The 18,419-nt window shown below is 39.3% G+C and overlaps 1 protein-coding gene across 1 annotated transcript in view; it reads left to right on the top strand.

The window, feature by feature from the left end:
- Positions 1 to 1,235: 1,235 nt before the first annotated feature.
- PLXDC2 (plexin domain containing 2) overlaps positions 1,236 to 18,419 on the top strand; it is a 259,125-nt gene continuing 241,941 nt past the window's right edge. The window contains exon 1 of the mRNA XM_035893266.1: positions 1,236 to 1,270. Within this exon, the coding sequence (XP_035749159.1) occupies positions 1,249 to 1,270 (22 nt within the window). The 5' untranslated portion in view covers positions 1,236 to 1,248. The remainder of the gene's footprint in view (positions 1,271 to 18,419) is intronic.

Below are 18,419 nucleotides of genomic sequence, written 5' to 3'. Positions count from 1 at the left end.
TGAGCTTGTCCAGATCCCTCTGGATGGCATCCCATCCCTCAGGTGTGTCAACTGCACCACTCAGCTTGGTGTCGTATTCAAACTTGCTGAGGATGCACTCAATCCCACTGTCTATGTCATTGATGAAGATATTAAAAGTACTGGTCCCACTACGGACCCCTCAGGGACACCACTCATCACCGGTCTCCATCCAGACACTGAGCTGTTGACCACTACCCTCTGGATGTGTCCATCCAACCAATTCCTCCTGCACCAAACAGTCCACCCATCAAATCTATAGCTCCCCAATTTAGAGAGAAGGATATTGTGGGGGACCGTGTCGAAGGCCTTACAGAAGTCCAGATAGATGACATCCGTAGCTCTTCCTGTGTCCACTGATGTAGTCACTCCATCATAGAAGGCTACTGGGTTGGTCAGGCAGGACTTGCCCTTGGTGAAGCCATGCTGGCTGTCTTGAATCACCTTCCTGTCCTCCATATGCTTTAGCACAGCTTCTAGGAGGATCTGTTCCATGATCTTCCCAGGCACACAGGTGAGGCTGACAGGTCAGTAGTTCCCAGGGTCCTCCTTTCTACCCTTTTTGAAGATGGGTGCAATGCTTCCCTTTTTCCAGTCCCCAGGGACTTCACGTGACTGCCATGACTTTTCAAATATCACAGAGAGTGGCTTGGCAACTACATCAGCCAATTCCCTCAGGTCTCTGAGTTGCATCTCGCCAGGTACACAGACTTATGTATGAGACTTCTTTTCCCTGAGTCTTATGGCTGTGGCTAATAACACAGGGCCTTCAAAGGTTGTAAGCATCGTGTGCTAAAACTCTTGTTGAAACAAAAGCCGAATCATGTGGTATCAATACTGTAGTAGGCATTTACTGCTTCAAAAACTCTCCGTAGGCTGCAGGATCAAGTTTCAAGGGAGAAAATCCCCTACTTACTTATACATCTAATTGGTTTCTCTGTAGCAGGTGGATTCTTTTTGTGTTTGGCATGAGTTATATGCTTAGCATATAAAAGCAAATAGCAAGAATAAGCTTAAATTAAAACAAGATGATTTGAGTTTACTGCTCTTAAAATACTGTTCTGCTGTTTGGGGAAGCAGGAACTGAAGAGACTGGGAACGCCTAATGACTTTTCATAAATAGACCACATTGGCAGATATGCCTATGTAATTTCCTGCTCTTGAGAGTTTTATGACCTCTCCAGCCCTGAGTCTCTGTCTTTTACTGCAGCCCTCCATCTGCTGAAGAGAATGAATCTTGCAAGAAAGAGTTGTAAGTAGCAAAGCAGCTTTGTTGCTTTCCCTCAGCGAACTATTACCAGCTCCTCAGGATTCTTCATTAGGACACCTGAAGTGATGCATTTTTGAAGAGGGTTTAATTATAGGTCCAGTGAAATGTGAATAAAGAAGGAACACAGCAGGTCCACAGATGTTAAAACAATTTACACAAAGCCCTTTGTTGAAAGAGGAGCCTTTTTAAATGTATGTACTCAAAAAGATCTCTTCTAAGTTTATCCAACGGTTTTAGCAAAGAAATTCCCTACCCTCTTCATCCCATAATGGTAATACAAATCAAAAACATTCTCAACTGGATATCAGTGCAGGCTTAGTCTGTATTTTAATGGGGGGGAGTGGGGAGAATTGTTTGTTTTGCAGATGCTTTGTAAGAAACGTTTTTCTTCATCTTTTTTTTTTTTTTTAAGGCTTGCCTAAATTGGGAAAATGTATTCATTCAAGAAAAAAAAAAGGTTTCACTTTTTCATCCTTTGATTTTCAGTGTTTCTCTAGGAAAAAAAGCGTCTGGTTTTGGTTTTTTTTTTTTTTTTTTTTTTGGTAATACATGACAAAATGTCACATATCTCATTTTTCAGAATGAGAAAAATAGTGATGCAGGCAATTACACACTTAGGCTTTAGAACACATTTTGAAACAGTAATTTTAGTATTTCAATTATACAGTGTCATGATGATTTACCATTGATTTTTTTTAAGATGTAGGTGATGGAATTTTTGAGAAAAGGAAAATTGGTATTTTACTCTTTTGTGAAAGGAGTTTGTGGTAGGTCTTATTTTACTTTTCTTCCCAAGGGCATTTGGTATGGTATCACATGGAAGTTGTTAGTTCAGCTAGGGAAAATAGTTACCAACAGCAGAATTATAATGGACATGGCAAGACTGCGGAAGAGAAAGTAGGAGTAGCTTCCCTTCAAGCAAATAGAAATTCATGTAAATTGGCATTGGGACTGGTCTTTTTTAGTATTTCTGTAATAAATTTGTCATAAGAAGTGGGAGTATGCCAGTAAATTCTGCTGTTGTACTGATGATTCCTTTTAACTTGTGTCAGAGGAGGACTAGAAAGTCATGTAAAAATAATTAGGAGATGGTAGAGTATGAAAAAGGCATGAAATAATACAAAGTTAAAATTCACACATTTGGTGACTGACAGCCAAAATTTCTGCTTCTATGATGAAAAAAACTTATCATTTGCCTCCTTACTGCAGAAAGACTGGACGTTAAAAATGTGCAACAGATGTGGAAAAAGCAAATGTACTGCTAAAAGATATGAGAACCAGCTTTTTCAGCAGGGAGAAGGAAGTACACTGGTATAACTGAGCATAAAATATTGCATAAAGTTCTGATCATTCATTTGCAATAAAAATTCATTCAAATTGCAACAGGTGCAGATGAAGCCTATTTGGGATGAAAAGAGACAATTTATCCTCTGTGAGGTAGGATAAATTTCTTTAGTCTCACAAAATAAAATCTAGAAGATGTAATAGCTTTCTATAAATAGATTTAGGGAGCAAAAACAGAGAAGAGATGTTTGAGGCAAAGAACAAATGGTTATACATTGTCCATGAATAAATTTATGCTGTAAATACAAAGATCAGTAACCAATAAAGCAGTGAGGTTCTGAATGTGCTTCCTTTTCAAAGTCGAGGAGCTCTCTTAAGAGTGCATACCTAAAATTTATGAAACATTATATAGTGGATGCACGTGGCTGGAGGGTGCTGAAGTCCTGACTCCAGTATAACCTCTGCGTACCTTAAACTGCTTCTTTCAGGCCCTGTTGTGCAATACTGTGGAGAAAAGTGTTTTGTCCATTTCAGGAGGTGATGAATGAGCCCTTGAACACTGCTCAGTGAATCTTCCACAGATAACAACTGCAGGAGCAGTACAGGGGAAGGGTGTTGCCCAAAGCTTGTGGTTGGAGATGTAAGAGAAGTAGACGTTCATAGGCAATCCACTTTTTTTGGCATGTTCTGGCCTTGCAATTCCCTTTCTGCCATGATCTGAGAAGACACTTAAATCATGCATGCTAGATGCTAAAACAGACTCTACAGCTTCTGCTGCCTGGAGAGCATCCTCTTGAGGCTTTGTCCAGAAGCCTTGGCTTGCAGTGTCACCAGCAGTGCTGTCTGTGGGCATGGATTATATCATAACTTTGCTATTTCTGCTCCAGCTGTCCCAACAACAGAGGTTTTTTAGCATCACAGTTGTGTGTCTAACCTGCTGGCTTCCGCACAGCCTTTATTGCATGGCTGTTTAACTATGGATTTCCCTCTAGGTTTTTCTATAGTGATACTGTGATAGATATTTACATGGTCCCACTGTACTCCTTTGCAGTCTGTCCAAACCTTGCAGCATGGTTTTAAATACCGAGAGGATTGCTGGTCACTGGTTTTTAAAACCACCGTGAGCCCTGTGTAGTGGCGGATTGAAAATGAAGCATCATACCACTGTGTTTGAGCCCTTCAAGCATCCCCCTGAAAGGATACAGGCATGTCATGCACGTCAGACAACCTGTTCCCTAATCCTGTAAGTTATGCTCAAGTACCATGTTTAGATCGTGTTGGCTCCTGAAGGTGAAGTAATTTCAGTTATGTGACCAATGCAAGTGTCATTACAAAGTTGCTGTGGTAACAATTAGTAAGATTTTATCACTATGTATCAGGCTTTTAACTAGCAAAAGCAGTTTAGAGCTAAGCCAGACACTTAATGTAATTAAGAAAAATCCAGAGATATTTTAAAAAGAAAAAAAAAAGATAAGTGTGTGGGAGGTGTGTGTGCCCCAGCACCCACTGGCAGGAGAAGAGGAAGCAACCTTTGAAAGGATAAATGAGCAGGGCTCCGGCATTTGTAGTTGGGAAATATAGTGAGAGGATCACAGCTCCTTATTCTGTGCCATTCCTCCCTTTTCTGAAATGTCATTTAGGCAAAAGAAACCAGAAAAGTTCAATATAAGGTTCAGTAGCAAAGATAATCTTGAAAAAGTGATGTAACTGGTGGCCAGAAGAGCTGTCTCGGAGAGACCAAGCACATGTAGCTCCGAGAACTTGCTGGTGTGGTAAGCCTGAGAAGCTAGCTGGTTGGTCTAACAAAGTAACTGTGCTGTTGAAGGGGTTGATAGTATGTTCTTTTGCTTTCATCTTCTTGGAGCTTATTTCAGTCTTGCAAATCTGTATACAGGGCCAAAGAGCACTAAACCACTCTTCCATTGCCCAGTGTTTCAGTGTCTTTCTTCAGAGTATCCAAGGGATAGCTTGGCTGTACAGGCTAGTTTAAAAATTGGAAGAGATTTAGATATCTGTGTGTAAGAAGCATCTACCCATCATCAAACTAACCTAAAAAATTTGGCAGTGGGCAACTAAGTAACAGAGTGTCAGTTCTTAGGGTTCTCAGGGAGTTTGCAACTTCAATATTGTATTGTTAAGGCCTGAGTATATATGTGTATTTTAAAAGAAATCTGACTTAAAGACTTCAAGTAATGAAGACTCCAACATATAGTTTAGTTCTACAGTTATAGGATAGTCAGCAAACCAATTTTCAGGAGATCCAGTTCCAATCTCAGTTCTTTCAAGTATTGTCTGTGTGAAAGGACCTAACTGAAAATCAGTTTCTGTGCCTGGTCTCCAGCAGTTTTGAGAACAGTGATTCCTTCTTTCTGGCTTTTGTCTTTGAGGGTGGTGACAATTTTTCATACATCTGGATCATTTTTATAGCAAGAAAGCCCTCACCCTGGTTCAAAAGACAGGGGGAGTGAAATCACAGCTGTGTTGTTTGGACTCCAGGATTCAAGCAAGCTGGTGTTCTTGTGGCCTGTGCCTCTCCACACACAGAGAATTATGTCCAAAGACTTTAATAAGAAGGGGAGGGATGTCTAAGGGGGCTTTATATTCTGCCTCATCAAAACCAGTTGCACACATTTCAGCATCATGTGAAGAGAAGCTCTAGGAGGTTAAGCCATCTCTACCCTCAGAGCTTCCAGCAAAGGCATGTGTTACAGCAATTGTCTGAAAAAGAGTTGTGATTTAGGAATTTGTTTTTGTTAATACCTCATTTAATATAAATAACAATTTTTTACTGCATATCAAAAATATGTCAGGTAACAGGAACACTTGAGTACCCAAACTTCCATTCCATGTTAGTTCGATATTGAACTCTTCCTTTTGCTTCTGACTCAGTCTTTTTCTTTGGTTTGCTGAAGCACTGATTAGATGTACAGTATCATGTCCCATGTCATTATTAGCATCCAAGCACTGATTATAGGGCAGCAGATGTCAGAAAAACATTATAATAATAATGACACAAATGTAGCAGCCAAATTTTGCTCTGGCTGGAAAACTCCTCCTTATAAGGAGCAAGTGTTGCAGTGTTTGCCTGACACTCGTTTAATATGTTCTTCAAAGTGATTTTTATCAGTCTATTTGGATAAAATAGGAATGTGAAGTTTTAGATTTTCTTTAGTGATGTTGGAATGTATGTTTCCTATTCCAGTGTATAGCCTGAAGAAGCAATGGATTCATGCTGGTGCAGTGCTCAGGCTTTTTCAATACTGGTGAAGACAGGCTAGTGTACTGCGGTGATGTCTTCAGCTTTACTGACTCCAAAATTAAATGCCACGAGTCTCAAGAAATCGTGGGATTTGTTAAGAAATAATCTATTGACATTTTTTCTTTGTTCTTGTATAATTTCTGAGTTGTCCAGACTAATGTTTTTTCCCCCCTCTAGAAGCCAAAGAGTAAAAGCTGCAATCTTTATTCAGTGACAGGACTTTTGTAATTGATCTTTTAGAAAATGAAGTATGTGTGAGCTAATGACACTTATCTATGAGAGCTCAGTAGTATGTTAAGTCTATTTAATCTCTTGCCATTATTTGGTCACCTTTGCCCGCAGGGTCTTAGACACTCTGAGTAGTTCGTATTGCTTCTCTATTTGAAGGTCTCTCCACACACTTGCTAGCCCATAAATTAGACTGTGCCAGCTTGCATTGCCATACCCTAGGCTGATAATCTTTTCTCTAAGCCTTCCTTGCTGGCGCTGCACCTTGCCACAGAGAGAGATGGTTTTGCATCCCTGTATGATATATGGTGTGCTTTCTGTCTGCCTTGGGACTGAAGAATGGCTAAATTCTCTCATTTACCTTCCGTGGCTGCAGGACTTGGCCAATGGATTTTTCACACAGTTGGCATTTAACTTTAATGAGAGCACTGGTTTTATGTACTACTAAATGGCAAATGGTGTAAACAGATCTCCATCCCTGCTGTCCTCTAACCCTACTTCAGAGCAGCAGTGACGAAGTTCATTTGGTGGCGAGGGAACTTTGAAGGCAAACAATAAGGTTAGCAAGCCATGATCTGCTAACATCTAGAATAGGAACACAGAGTGGAGTCTACTCCCCATGAGGAATATGAGGCTCTTTTATTATAGTTATTTTAGCTTTGAATGTCCTTGAGAGCTGGCTGGTGGCTGAGAAGACCACAGATTTCATCTGAATACTGACCCTGGGAAAAAAAAGTTGTTCTGTTTTCTTCTCTCTCCAAACCTATGGCGTCATATGATTTATGAACTGTTTTTTTAATTCAATAAAACCTTCTCCCCCACCCCCCAATTTACATAAAAAGCAGTTGTAATGTGTGAATTGTCAGGCTGTGATCTGCTTTTTGAATCTGGCTTCCATTTAAATCTCCATCAGTTCAAAGCCAGGGATTGTGGGTATTCACATGGCACTGCTGTGACATCTGGGGTGTTAATACATGTCATGTCCCTTTTATCCAGTGTTTCCTTTAGAAAACCTGCTTGAGTGATCTTGAAAACTGTGGTTAAGGTCTGAAAACCTCAGATATTGCAAGGCTTTTAAAACACTGCTAAGGTATGTGAAGATCCTGGTCAGCCCTTTCGAAGGGGAATAAGGATTTCTTAAAATGTGAGCTTTTTTCAGGTATGTGTTTTATATAGTAAAGTTGAATTTACGTGCGTACGTGTGCAAGTACTCAAGCATAGTTTTCCCAAAAGATTGTTCGCACATTTTATTGTCTTCTGCTTGCTTTATTTACATCTCACTCACTGTAACCTTTGCGTCGCTGCAATGTATCTTCTTGTCTGATGGATTTTATTTTAGGTAACCTGGGAATGAGTGTTCAAGAAAATCACCACTGTGATTCTAAGGCTTCAATTATCTCCTGGGGCTCTGCTTTCGGAGGCATACTTTCACAGTTTCTGACTTCATGAGAAGCTTTTGATTGAGTAATAGGCTTGAATTCAATTAGGAACCATGTGTTTTTTCTGAGCAAAATATGGAGAAGGTGGCTATTTTCCCATAAGCAACCTGTTTAATTTTCTTGCGGTCTATCTCCATGTTACATGTGCTGCTCCTGTTGTCATTCATTAATTTGCCTTTTCAGATGCTTGTTCAGTCATTATTTTCTGCCAGGTCCTGAAGAATGTATTTATATAGGGTTTTTTTTCAACTCCTTATTCTTTCTGTGAATTAATTACAAATTGAATCATTTGCTATCTGCTTGTCTATGTTCCAAGCAAATGAGAGTTGGATGTGCATTTGATTGCATCAGTTATTATTTTATGTATTTCAATTTCTGGAGTAATCATAGTTTGACAAGTGCTGTCCATTCTTCTGCATCTCAAAGACCGCACACTCGGAGAAGAGAAATTACAGAGAAAACATGCACCACAGCTGAATCTGCTATGTGACTATCCATTTAAGAAACAGTATGGCTTTTTTCCTTGAGCATCCAGCTATAATGGAGTTTTAGTTAACCTGCTGAAATGAGTAATAAAGCAGATATTTCCCTGATACAGATTAGGGAAACGGGTCTGTACGACTCAGTGTAACGTATTGATTGTTTTGTAACTGTGATTAAACTATGACTACTTCCATAGGACTGCGGTAGAATTGGAAGCATTTTTTGTTTTGTTTTGAAGAGTCTTTAGCGCTGATTGATGACAGTGAAATGAGAGAAACAGAAGCTTGTATGGTTATGAAAGAGTCTGAGCTATGGTACAGTGAACCACGATGGTTCTCTCTAGCATGTTGGGTTGCCACGTGGATTTGCCTCTCTGCATGCTTGTTCTGTGAACGGCCTCTTCGCCAAGGCTCCCAACAGAGTAATTGAGAGTACAGAGGGTGGTTTCAGCTTGTATCTTCAGAGATATTTAAGCTTGTTACAATAATGGGATTTTGGTATCTAAATACCTTTCAGGATCTAGGTCTTTCTCATTTTTTTGCAATACATGTGCATACAGAGAAGGTCATAGTGCTGAGCACTTTGGTTCCAGTCCAACATAGCCTTCAAACTCGTACTCAATTGTCAAGCTCTTGGGTAATCCCATTGAAATACCTGTGTGAGTTCTTGGCTGGAACAGAACAGATTTGGCATCCTTTAGCCTGGCACTGTAGAGAACTACTTGTCTAGCTAGAAATTGCTCATCACAAGTCCAAAAAAAGGACTGTGATTGCCAACAATTCTTGTATCCTTTGGATCACTGAACAGTTACTGGACAGTGATGATATTTTATATCTGATGACCCAGAAGTTAAAGGTTATGTCACCATTACTAAACTGTCTCTCTAGTGAGGAAGCATTGAGTGCTCACTGGTGTGTGCTGATTATCTTTTGGGGTCACTGGCTAGTAAGTCCTTTCAGATTCATTGAAATCTTGGCAGTTCAGGCACTTTCATATAAAACAGCGTTGTGCCTCTCCTAAAAATGAACAAATGGGAAGCTATTGATTTTACAGCCTGTTTGCTTTACAGAGCCTGATGGTGGATGAACAGAAGGAATGCACTGGGTAAACTTAATCCAAGGTCTCAGTAAGCATTTCACATAGCCTAGTGAACAGCAGATATTGTGCTCTGCCCAGTCTGGACATGGTATATTGTCTGTTTATGCATTGTAGATGCCAACGCTTTGGCATCCTGTCACTCTTTTACAGATGACTTTACTTGTAAAGCTGAGCTATAGTTTATTATGTTTTAATTATCTTGTGCCACGCTGCTGGGATTTCTCTCTTCTCAATCTTGAGTCACAGAATAGCAGTGGAGATGGAACTCTCTTTTTTGGTATGCCTGCTGCCTGGAAAAGGGTCTTGATTATTGTTGCACGTAAATAAGTAAAGGAGGGAATGTTTTGAGTCTCCGCATTATCATGCATGTAAAATGAAGATGCTAATATTCTGCAGCAAGTATTTTTGGCTTGAGTCCACTCATATTCTCTGATATGTGATAATTATTTGATGTTTTGAATTCACCCTTTTATGGAAAAAAGCATCATATTTGCCTTCTGATGATAATGGACTTTTTACATGGCACCCAGAGGAAGCAGTGCTTCGGTTCTCAGATCTGATGTTTCATAGATGTTTTCCATGTTGGGGAAAAGAAGGGATCAGAGAAGGTGTTAGCTGAAAGTGTCAGTAGATGTCTGCAAATTACAGCCAAAATACTGTGATTACAAAGGCCAAGCCAGGTGTGGCAGTGTGTGACAACAGGAGGTGCTCTGTGCTTTGGTTTTTATAAAGCTTAGCGAAGTAGTGGTCCCTGTGCTTACGTGGGAAAGTAACTGCTTAGAAAAATTACACATAATCCTAAAAAACTGCATCTGGGTTGTGTTTGGTGGTTGTTTTTCCTTTTAAATGGGTTTAATTAATGGTTGTATTATTTTCTTCTAGGACTTGGTCATGCACCATAAAAGTAACCAGGCTTTTTTCCAGTGACTTGAATGTGACCTGCTCTACAATTAGCTTTAAATTAGCAGCTAATATAAGGCAGTGAAACCAGTACTGGAGACTGAAGTTGTTGTGCTGCCTCCAAGAGAGGCGTTAAGGAATTCCTAAGAGTTTTTGTTAAGGGATGATTTATACCCTCGCAAATCATCCACCTGACTTTTCCATCTTTCAAAGTGCAGGTGGATGTTGAAATAGATCCTGATAACCCAGGTAACATTTTACAAACTCACCTATGTTCAGCTTCTTCCACCTGAGGACAGAACTTGCCTTCTATGTTTCATCTCCCAGGGGTAATGTGGAAGCATGTTCTCATATGTACCTTAAAAGTAGAGTAACTCATTCAGAGTGACAGTATCCTCTGAAAATATAAACTACTAAATCACTTTAGTTTAAGACTCTACAGCTGAAGCACCTTACAAGAGCCAAGACATAAAATAAAATTATTAAGGGAATGGTACAGCCTTTTGCCTCTATAATTTCACGAATAAAATTCAAGGCTTCTGGCAGTAGCCAGGGGCAGCAGAAAAATCTGTTTCTATTGCTGCAAAAGGCAAATTTTACTACCATTGGTCTTTCAGTTTAAAGTATAGAAAACAGAAAGAGCAAAACTGTGATTTAACATGGCTTAAGGAATTATTTTGCCATTTGTTCTTACCATCATAGCTCCATTTAGTCCCATCTATATGAGAGCTTTTTTTAGGGAAAAGACCCAGTAAACTCTTCAGCAATCTTTGTTCATGGTTATGGATACTCATTTCAGCCATTGTAATTTGTTGGGCCATACTGAATTAGCAGTACCCAAGACTGGAAATGTTTACCAGGCCTCCTAGAGCCCTAGCTGCAATAGTTATGGAAAACAAATGACTACCTTGATCTGCAAAGCAGATCGAATATCTGATTTCCTCCTTCTATGTTATTCTGGTGATCAGAATGGGATAACATGGGATTTCATTGTGTGCCATTCTAGGGCTTTCTGTAAAGGTGCCTTTTGATGTTGTTGCATTTTCAGTGGTTTTGAGGTTGCATGTTATCCATTTTTAGAAAAACTCATTCTAGTCTTTGTTTAACCCAGGTAGCCACCTGGCTTGCCTCATTGTGTCTGTTCTGGGTATAACATTCCAAGTGCTTTTTTTCTCCTGCAGTTCTCTGTGACTGTCCTTTGCTTGAATGCTGAATTCATTTAAGGTCATCCTACGTGAAATCAAAAGGCAGGGGATTCAGAAATGAGCTAGAAAATAATGGGGAGTTAAAAGACCTGCCCAGATGGATGTTATCTCTTTGTCTCAGCCTCCTGAAAGGCACCAGTTGAGGAAAGATGGAAAAAACAAAGATGGAGCATTCAAACCAAACGCTCTGCTTTCATCTTCTCATGCTATTGGAAAGGCATATCCAGTAGAACTTTAAGGAACAAATTAAAAAGCTGAAGAAAACGAGAGGGTGTGATTTTTTTGGTCTTATTTTGTTTTTTGTATGACTCATCACATGACCTGTAAGAACTCACTGTATTGGAGTAGTAGGGGACTGGGTAAAGAGATTTTTTTTTGTAATAATGGTTTATTGGACAACTGTCAGGCTTTCTCTGGCTGTAGGATGATGTACTGGCATATCATTCTCTATTATGGATCCTTTTTTCCCCTACATCTATACAGAATTCCTGTACAAATTCTATGTACATATTTTCATTTACCACTCAGATATTGAATGGAGAGATAAAAGAAATTTGCAGGGTGGGGGTCAAAAAGAAAACTTTGCATTAGTGGGAGTAGGGGTCAAAAATCTATGAATATGGTGGTGTTTTTGTAATTAGTGTGACTTTAAATCAGTCATACATTTTAAAAGTTTGGGTAACAAAATCATATTAATGTGGGATGTTCTGATTAGACATTAAGATTTTTCTTTTTACCATGAGCATGATCAAATACTGGAACAGGATGCACAGAGAGATTGTAATGTCTCTGTGCTTGGAGGTGTTCAAGACTCATTTGGACATGGTCATGAGCAGCCTGATCTAAACAGACCTGCTTTGAGCAGGGATTGCACCATGTGATCCTGGAAGTCTCTTCTGACCTCAATTATTCTGTGATTCCATTTTCCATTTTGAAGAAACCCTGCTAACCCTGCTTTCAATGAAAAGGACTTTTCTCCCTCTCCCTTTCCCCCAATGTAGTGAGATTACAAAGATTTCTAGTAGCTGTTATATAGCATACATTTATAAAGAGTTACTGTCTCCATAAAACCTGAGAAAACTATGTCCTTACTGAATAATTAAGCAGGTTATTCAAGGATTTATCTGAAGCAATGCAAGGAGAAAAAAAAATTGTAAGACTTATTGAAATAAAAATTAATTGAAGTAAGACTGTCTTTCCCATAAATGCCATGCTGTCAACAGAAATAAGTTCTAAGTAACATTGCACCCCTATTGAATCCGTCACTGAGCAACTATTATTCAGTGCATTGATTGGACTCACCATTGCTGAAATGCTTCAGAATTTTGTTTGCAAAATATGTTTTACCAGGCTGTCAGTTTAAGAGGAAAGATGGAAGGGAAAAGACCTTTTTTGGGGGGTGTGGGGAAGGGAAAGGAAGGGCAACAGAAGTAACAGCTGCTGTTACAGCTGGTGAATGGTGTAGGTAGCCATAACATTTTCAAAAATGAGTAAGCAATTCAGGACAGTATGGGGCAGGTGCAAGCCAGGTTGGAATGAAATCAAGTCAGAGGAGACTCTTCAGCTTCGTAAATTAGGTGATTATTTCTGTGATGCATCCTATTCAAGGATACAGTACCTCCAGATCCAGTTATATTTTCACAGATTAATGGCTGGGTCATGGCAGTGCACTTTGACTCTCTTTGGGAGCAAAGCCAAGGATATTTTATTGAAATGGAATCACCTTTGCACCTCTTTTGGGTCTGTCGTTGGCTGTAGGTGTGCCTAAGTCATCTCTCTGTAATGTAGCTGATCAAATACAATGAAACAATAACAGGGTGCATTCCCAGGTACAAATTACTTTCTACAGATCACTTGTGTTAAATTCCTCTGCAAATAGCCCTATTTCTTGGTCCTGCTCCAGCTGGCCTGGCTCAGCACTATTCAATATTCTGGTTTTCACTTGAGTCTCACTTGCAGCATCCTTCAGAAATGAGTAGCAGATGCCCAGTTTGATGGTGCAGGTCCTCTGATCATTGAGCACATATGCTCTATTGTCATTCTGTCTCAATAACTGAAAGTACTGTCAGATGAGAAAACAAAACAAAACCCTGCAAAGCTCCTAAGGAAAAATTGTTTCTGCCTAATCAGCTGGATGAATTTTCAGTTTACAAACAGTTCCTCTGCACATTTATCATCTTCTGTCCAGGGAAAGTCTGTCTTGTACTGATAGCTCTCGGGTTTGCTTCCTGAGTGCCTAAGACCACTCACAGTTTTTTTCTTCACTATCATCTTGTATTTCATATAGAGAATTTTTCAGTTAGTAGTCCAACTTCTTGGTAATGAAGAATTTCCTTCTTATCTTGCTTTTTTGATGGTGTTCATGGTATTCATATGTATGGCAATAGTTGTCTGGCCATTTTGTTTTGTACTATTGAACAGAAAAAGTGTGTTGGTAGAATAAGAAAGTTTTTTTGGAGCCCTCTGTAAAAAATGATGTTTGGCATCTTCGGCAATTGAGAACCTTGTATTTCCATATTGAACCCAATGAAATGAGCTGGATCTTTCAAATATACAAGGATTAAGCCCTTTACCCTTTTGGGTATGGGGGACCAAGAAGGCACGTGAGAAGAGAGCTGAAATGTGGTGCAAGTAATTAAAAGGTTGCTTCCATCTGCTTTCATCATAGAGCACAGAAAATTTCTTACAGCATCTGTCAGAGAATACTTCACAGCTGATTTTCAATGGCATGTCACACCATATTGTTAGAGGAATCTCTTGTGGATTGTATCACTCTTAGGCAGCACAGGGGTCAAAGGAATGATCTGTACAGAGGGCAATGACAGAGCAGTTCTCTAAAGTTATTTAACATGTTATGAACCAAGACAGTAGTTTCTATTCCTGATTCAGTGGCAGATAATAAAAAGCAGGGTGAAACATGGAATAATGAATGCTAATTTACAAAGTTTTGACTTGGGGGATTTGACTTTTCTATCAAAGAGAGTTGCAGAAGTTACCAGTTAATGAGAAATTATGGGACTTGAAGTGGTGTTTGAAAGAACCGTGGGAACAAAGAGACACAAACTCCAATTATAGAGTTGATAGCAGTTTGGGGAGATGAATTATGGGAACACGAAAGGTCTGACGTTTGAGGATATGAGAGGAATATTTTTCTGGTAAAATTAATTGGTTCTGATAGATTAGATAAATGAGATCTTTTAGAGCTTTCTTGAATCTGAAGAGAGCTGTTATCTACACGTAAAAATTTGTTGAGGAGACGAATATTAGAAATTCTATTTCTACAGTTAGCTTCCTGTTTTAAGAAGTTAGCTGAACAAAAAGAAGCAAACTGTGTGCAGTAACTCATAATTTTGTTCTGAATTATACATTCTTTTGTGATATATCAATATAATGGATAGGCTTAAGAGCACCCCTGTTTCTTTTAGAAGTACATTCTGATCAGTTCCAGGTTGGATGTAGGGAGACACTTGTTTTCAACTTCAGAAACAGTTGTACTGGAAAGGCAAGGATCATATCAGTTTGAATCTGTTCTTATTTTACCTCTACCGACTCATCCAGCCCCAGGCTTTTAAGAGATTTATAACTAGACACTTGAGAAATGCTAGTAAAATATGCAGTGAAACAAGAATAATAATTGCCATGAGAGCAACAGTGAAAAGGCTTGTTGCCAGTTCCACAGACGTCAACTAATCAGAATAATTTAAGTCTTGGACACATTTCAGAAAGGCCATTTATATAACGACTCCAAGTGAACTGTCTAGCTTAGGAGCTCTTCTCTCTGTTGGTAATTTATCAGCTTTCATTCTGAGAAAACAGAAGATGCTGCTAATAGTTTTAAAGAATGCTGTAGCAAAGACCAGAGATGAAATCTAGAGCTTTTATTGGCCAGAGCTGTGATTTTCTAACTGATGGAGGGATAGTTTTTGTTTCTCACCTATGTGTCATACTTCAGTGACAGTAATAATAGCTGTGTCCCACATTCCTGTATTTCAGAAACTCCTTTCTGCAAAGATCAGTGGATGGCCTCAAATGGCAGAGATGGTGTTGATGGAAAACACCCTTTCCATCATCCTGAAATGTTCCCTAATTACAGCCCTTGTTTCACAGTACCTCCCATGTAAAATGTCTTTGGGCTCCCTCCACACTTCAATTAAAAACACTCACACCAGAGTAGGATATGTTCATGAAATTAGTGAATATTGACCAGAGCCCATTCTCCAGGCCTTTGCCACAAGAAAGATCAGCAGAAGTGATGAGTTTTGTTTGCATGAAGGTTGAGACTGAAATTTACTGGGCTTCAGTGGGACAGGACTTCTCCACAGGCACATGAAAAATGGAGAGTTGGGTACTGTGTATATCATGATACTAGGTAGTGCAGCCTGATAGCCTAGGGACTTTATCCAAGAAATATGCATAGCTTTGCCCAAAAAGTATGTAATGAATAATTTTATACTCTACAAACTATACTAAGCCAAACAAATAATATGATTTTTGGAATCTGTTGTGCAACTCATATAACAGCTGCATTGATATCAAGCAGATTATCTGCAAAGAGTAACAGCTACAATGCCATGCTTTTATAACATAAGAAACATTTTAGGCTTTTAAAAGTATGTGTTATCTGAAGTTGCACAATAGCAAAGGTAGTAGGGACAAACACTATCTACACTGACTGTCCTAACATTCCTTCAGCAATGAGAGGCTTAGTACAGATTGTACTACGCAATTATAAAGAACAGGAAAATTACTTGGCTGGCAGTGTACCTGGGGGGAAAAAAAAAAGAATTCAGGATATAATGGAAGGGAAATAGGTATATTTTGTTCTGTAGCTATGGATTCTATAACATTGAAAAGAAACTAAAGAAATGGGCAATTCTGTGCTCTCATCTGAGAACTCGGAAGCTACTTCACATGCTAGACACGTTTACTAATAGGCTGTCAGCTTTGAAAAATCAACTGAGAAATACTAAATTTGCAGATGAAGCAGAGGTGAGAGGATTAAAAGTACATTGGAGGGTTGGATTCAGGATGATCATGACAAATGAGAGCAGCATTCTGAAAGAAATAGAAGCCAATTCTATGTGAAAATGTGCAAGAGTCTGTTCCTGAGAATAGTGTCTGCACCATTACAGAGATGAGAAAAGATGGGCAAGACTGAGGATTCATATTAGAAGCTTTAAAGGCTAAAAGGGATCCGAAGAAGAAGAAGAAGAGCGTAAGTCAGTCTGTTCTCTTCTGAGCTCATACAGCCTCAACAGAAATGCTTCATCCAGGCTTGCATGTTGCAGTTCAGGATGAAGGATGCAAGCCAGCTACCTAGACCAAAGGAGAGCACAAAGATGTAGCAAATATGACCTACATGTCTGGAAAGTATAGAGAAACATTAAAGGGGCTTGGTTATTAAAACAGGCACCAGACTGAAGTGGAACACAAAAATATTTTTCAGGTGCTTGAAAAGTAGTTGCAAAGGGAAAGGCAATAGTTTGCTCTCCCCAGTCATTGTGGATAGGATAAGCAGTGCTGGGCTTAGATTGCAACAAAGTAAATGAGTAGGGGGTTAGGAAAACCCTTGTGACTGTATGAGCCATTAAACTCTACAGTAAATTGCCTAATGACATGGAAAATCTCTGCTGGTAGAGATACTTGAGAAGGTATTAGACAAATGTCTGGCAGGAATATCTGAGATACAATTGAGCCTGCTTCCATGCAGAGGGATGCGATAGATTTCTTCTTGCTCAATTTTCTATGCTTTCTGTGAAACATATAAAAAGATACTCACTTTGTTTTCCTCCAGGGAGTCATTTATGTTTCCCAGATCATTTTAGTTTGAGGCATTTTAGTTGATTCTACTGCTGAATAACTATTGCTGGCCAAATCTTGACTGTCGTTGCTTAGGTGGACCCTGTGACTGAGGCAGAGGAATGTGTGTCACCGTGGAAACCATCTCATCAGACACAGAGCAAAGATTAGTTGGAAAAGTTGTATTTGAGTTGATATACCGAGAGCTAGGAGTGAAGTACGGGCTTTCGGTGGTAGCATCTTTTGAGGCAAACCAGAGCAACAGTTGTTACCTGTTTTAGAAAAAATATTTGGGAAGTTTTATTATTGGTTTATTGTGGACAGGCTTTATAAGATCAACATACTAAAATGTTGACAAGATGTCAGTCATTGTATCAGTAGTGAATGACAGAAACACAATTACCACAATCGGAGGAAAGCATAACGGTATTTCCTTCCAGAAGAAATTAACACAGCAACAGTTTAGGAAAACCTGTGGAGATTGATTACTATTGCCCTTCGGTTGTCATTGTGTTTGCCTTTCATTCCATTTTAAAATGTCAGCTATGACTGACTGTGTCCATATAAGCTGGCAGAAGGGCCTTAGGGTAAAGGTTGGGTTCCCCTGAGTCAGTGAACTTTGCCAGTGTCTTGCATGAGGTCAAGACTTTGTCTCCACTCTTGTCTTTTTCTCCTCATGTAATAGTGGGAGTTTTCTTCATTGGTGTTCTTGCCTTCAGAATGGTAGATGGAAGTCCAGGGACTTTATGAAACCTGAGACTCATGGGAATTTTTTCTTAAAGTAAAAAGAAATAAATCAGAAGTGGAACAGTGTTATATGAATGGGCCTCTCAGAGCTGGCTAGACCAGTGGCAAATGCGTTGTACTTCTTTGTGATATGATCTGACGCTGGAACTCAAATGTTCAAAGCTGCCAGACATGTTCATGCCTTTTCCTCAGAACAGCAAATAATGGATATGTTTGTGAGTGTCCTTCAGATGCTCTGAATTCCAGGTTGTGTAATCATCCTGAGTTTCAAGCTTGAGAATTAAAGCACATACTGCAATTACTCCTTCGCGGTAATTGTTGTCTTGTTGAACACTAATGTTGTTGCTTTTGTTGCTTGGCCAATCCTGGAGTATTAAGCACTTTAAATAACAAATAAAATAATTGAATTCATATTTTATTTAGCGAGTGTGGTACTTCGAATAATCCAAAATGCTTTTGGTTGGATTTGCATTCTGTGCTGAATAATATTCAGCACCACCTCTGGCTCTGAACCCAGGCAGCTGCCCTGGCTCCCAACCTTGACCTGGCAAATGTCCTCCTGCAGAAAGCTAATGTTTGCAGGGACTAAGGAACTGGACAGAGCAGCTGCAGATCACTACATGTGTATCTTCTAGATCCAGTAGTATCTGATTATTTGACAATTTAAGAAAATCCTAATCTCCCATGCA

This window comes from Egretta garzetta, unplaced genomic scaffold (genome assembly GCF_000687185.1).
Source record: "Egretta garzetta isolate BGI_Z169 unplaced genomic scaffold, ASM68718v1 scaffold434, whole genome shotgun sequence".
Lineage (NCBI taxonomy): Eukaryota > Metazoa > Chordata > Aves > Pelecaniformes > Ardeidae > Egretta > Egretta garzetta.
This window is presented reverse-complemented; position numbering and strand designations above follow the sequence as displayed.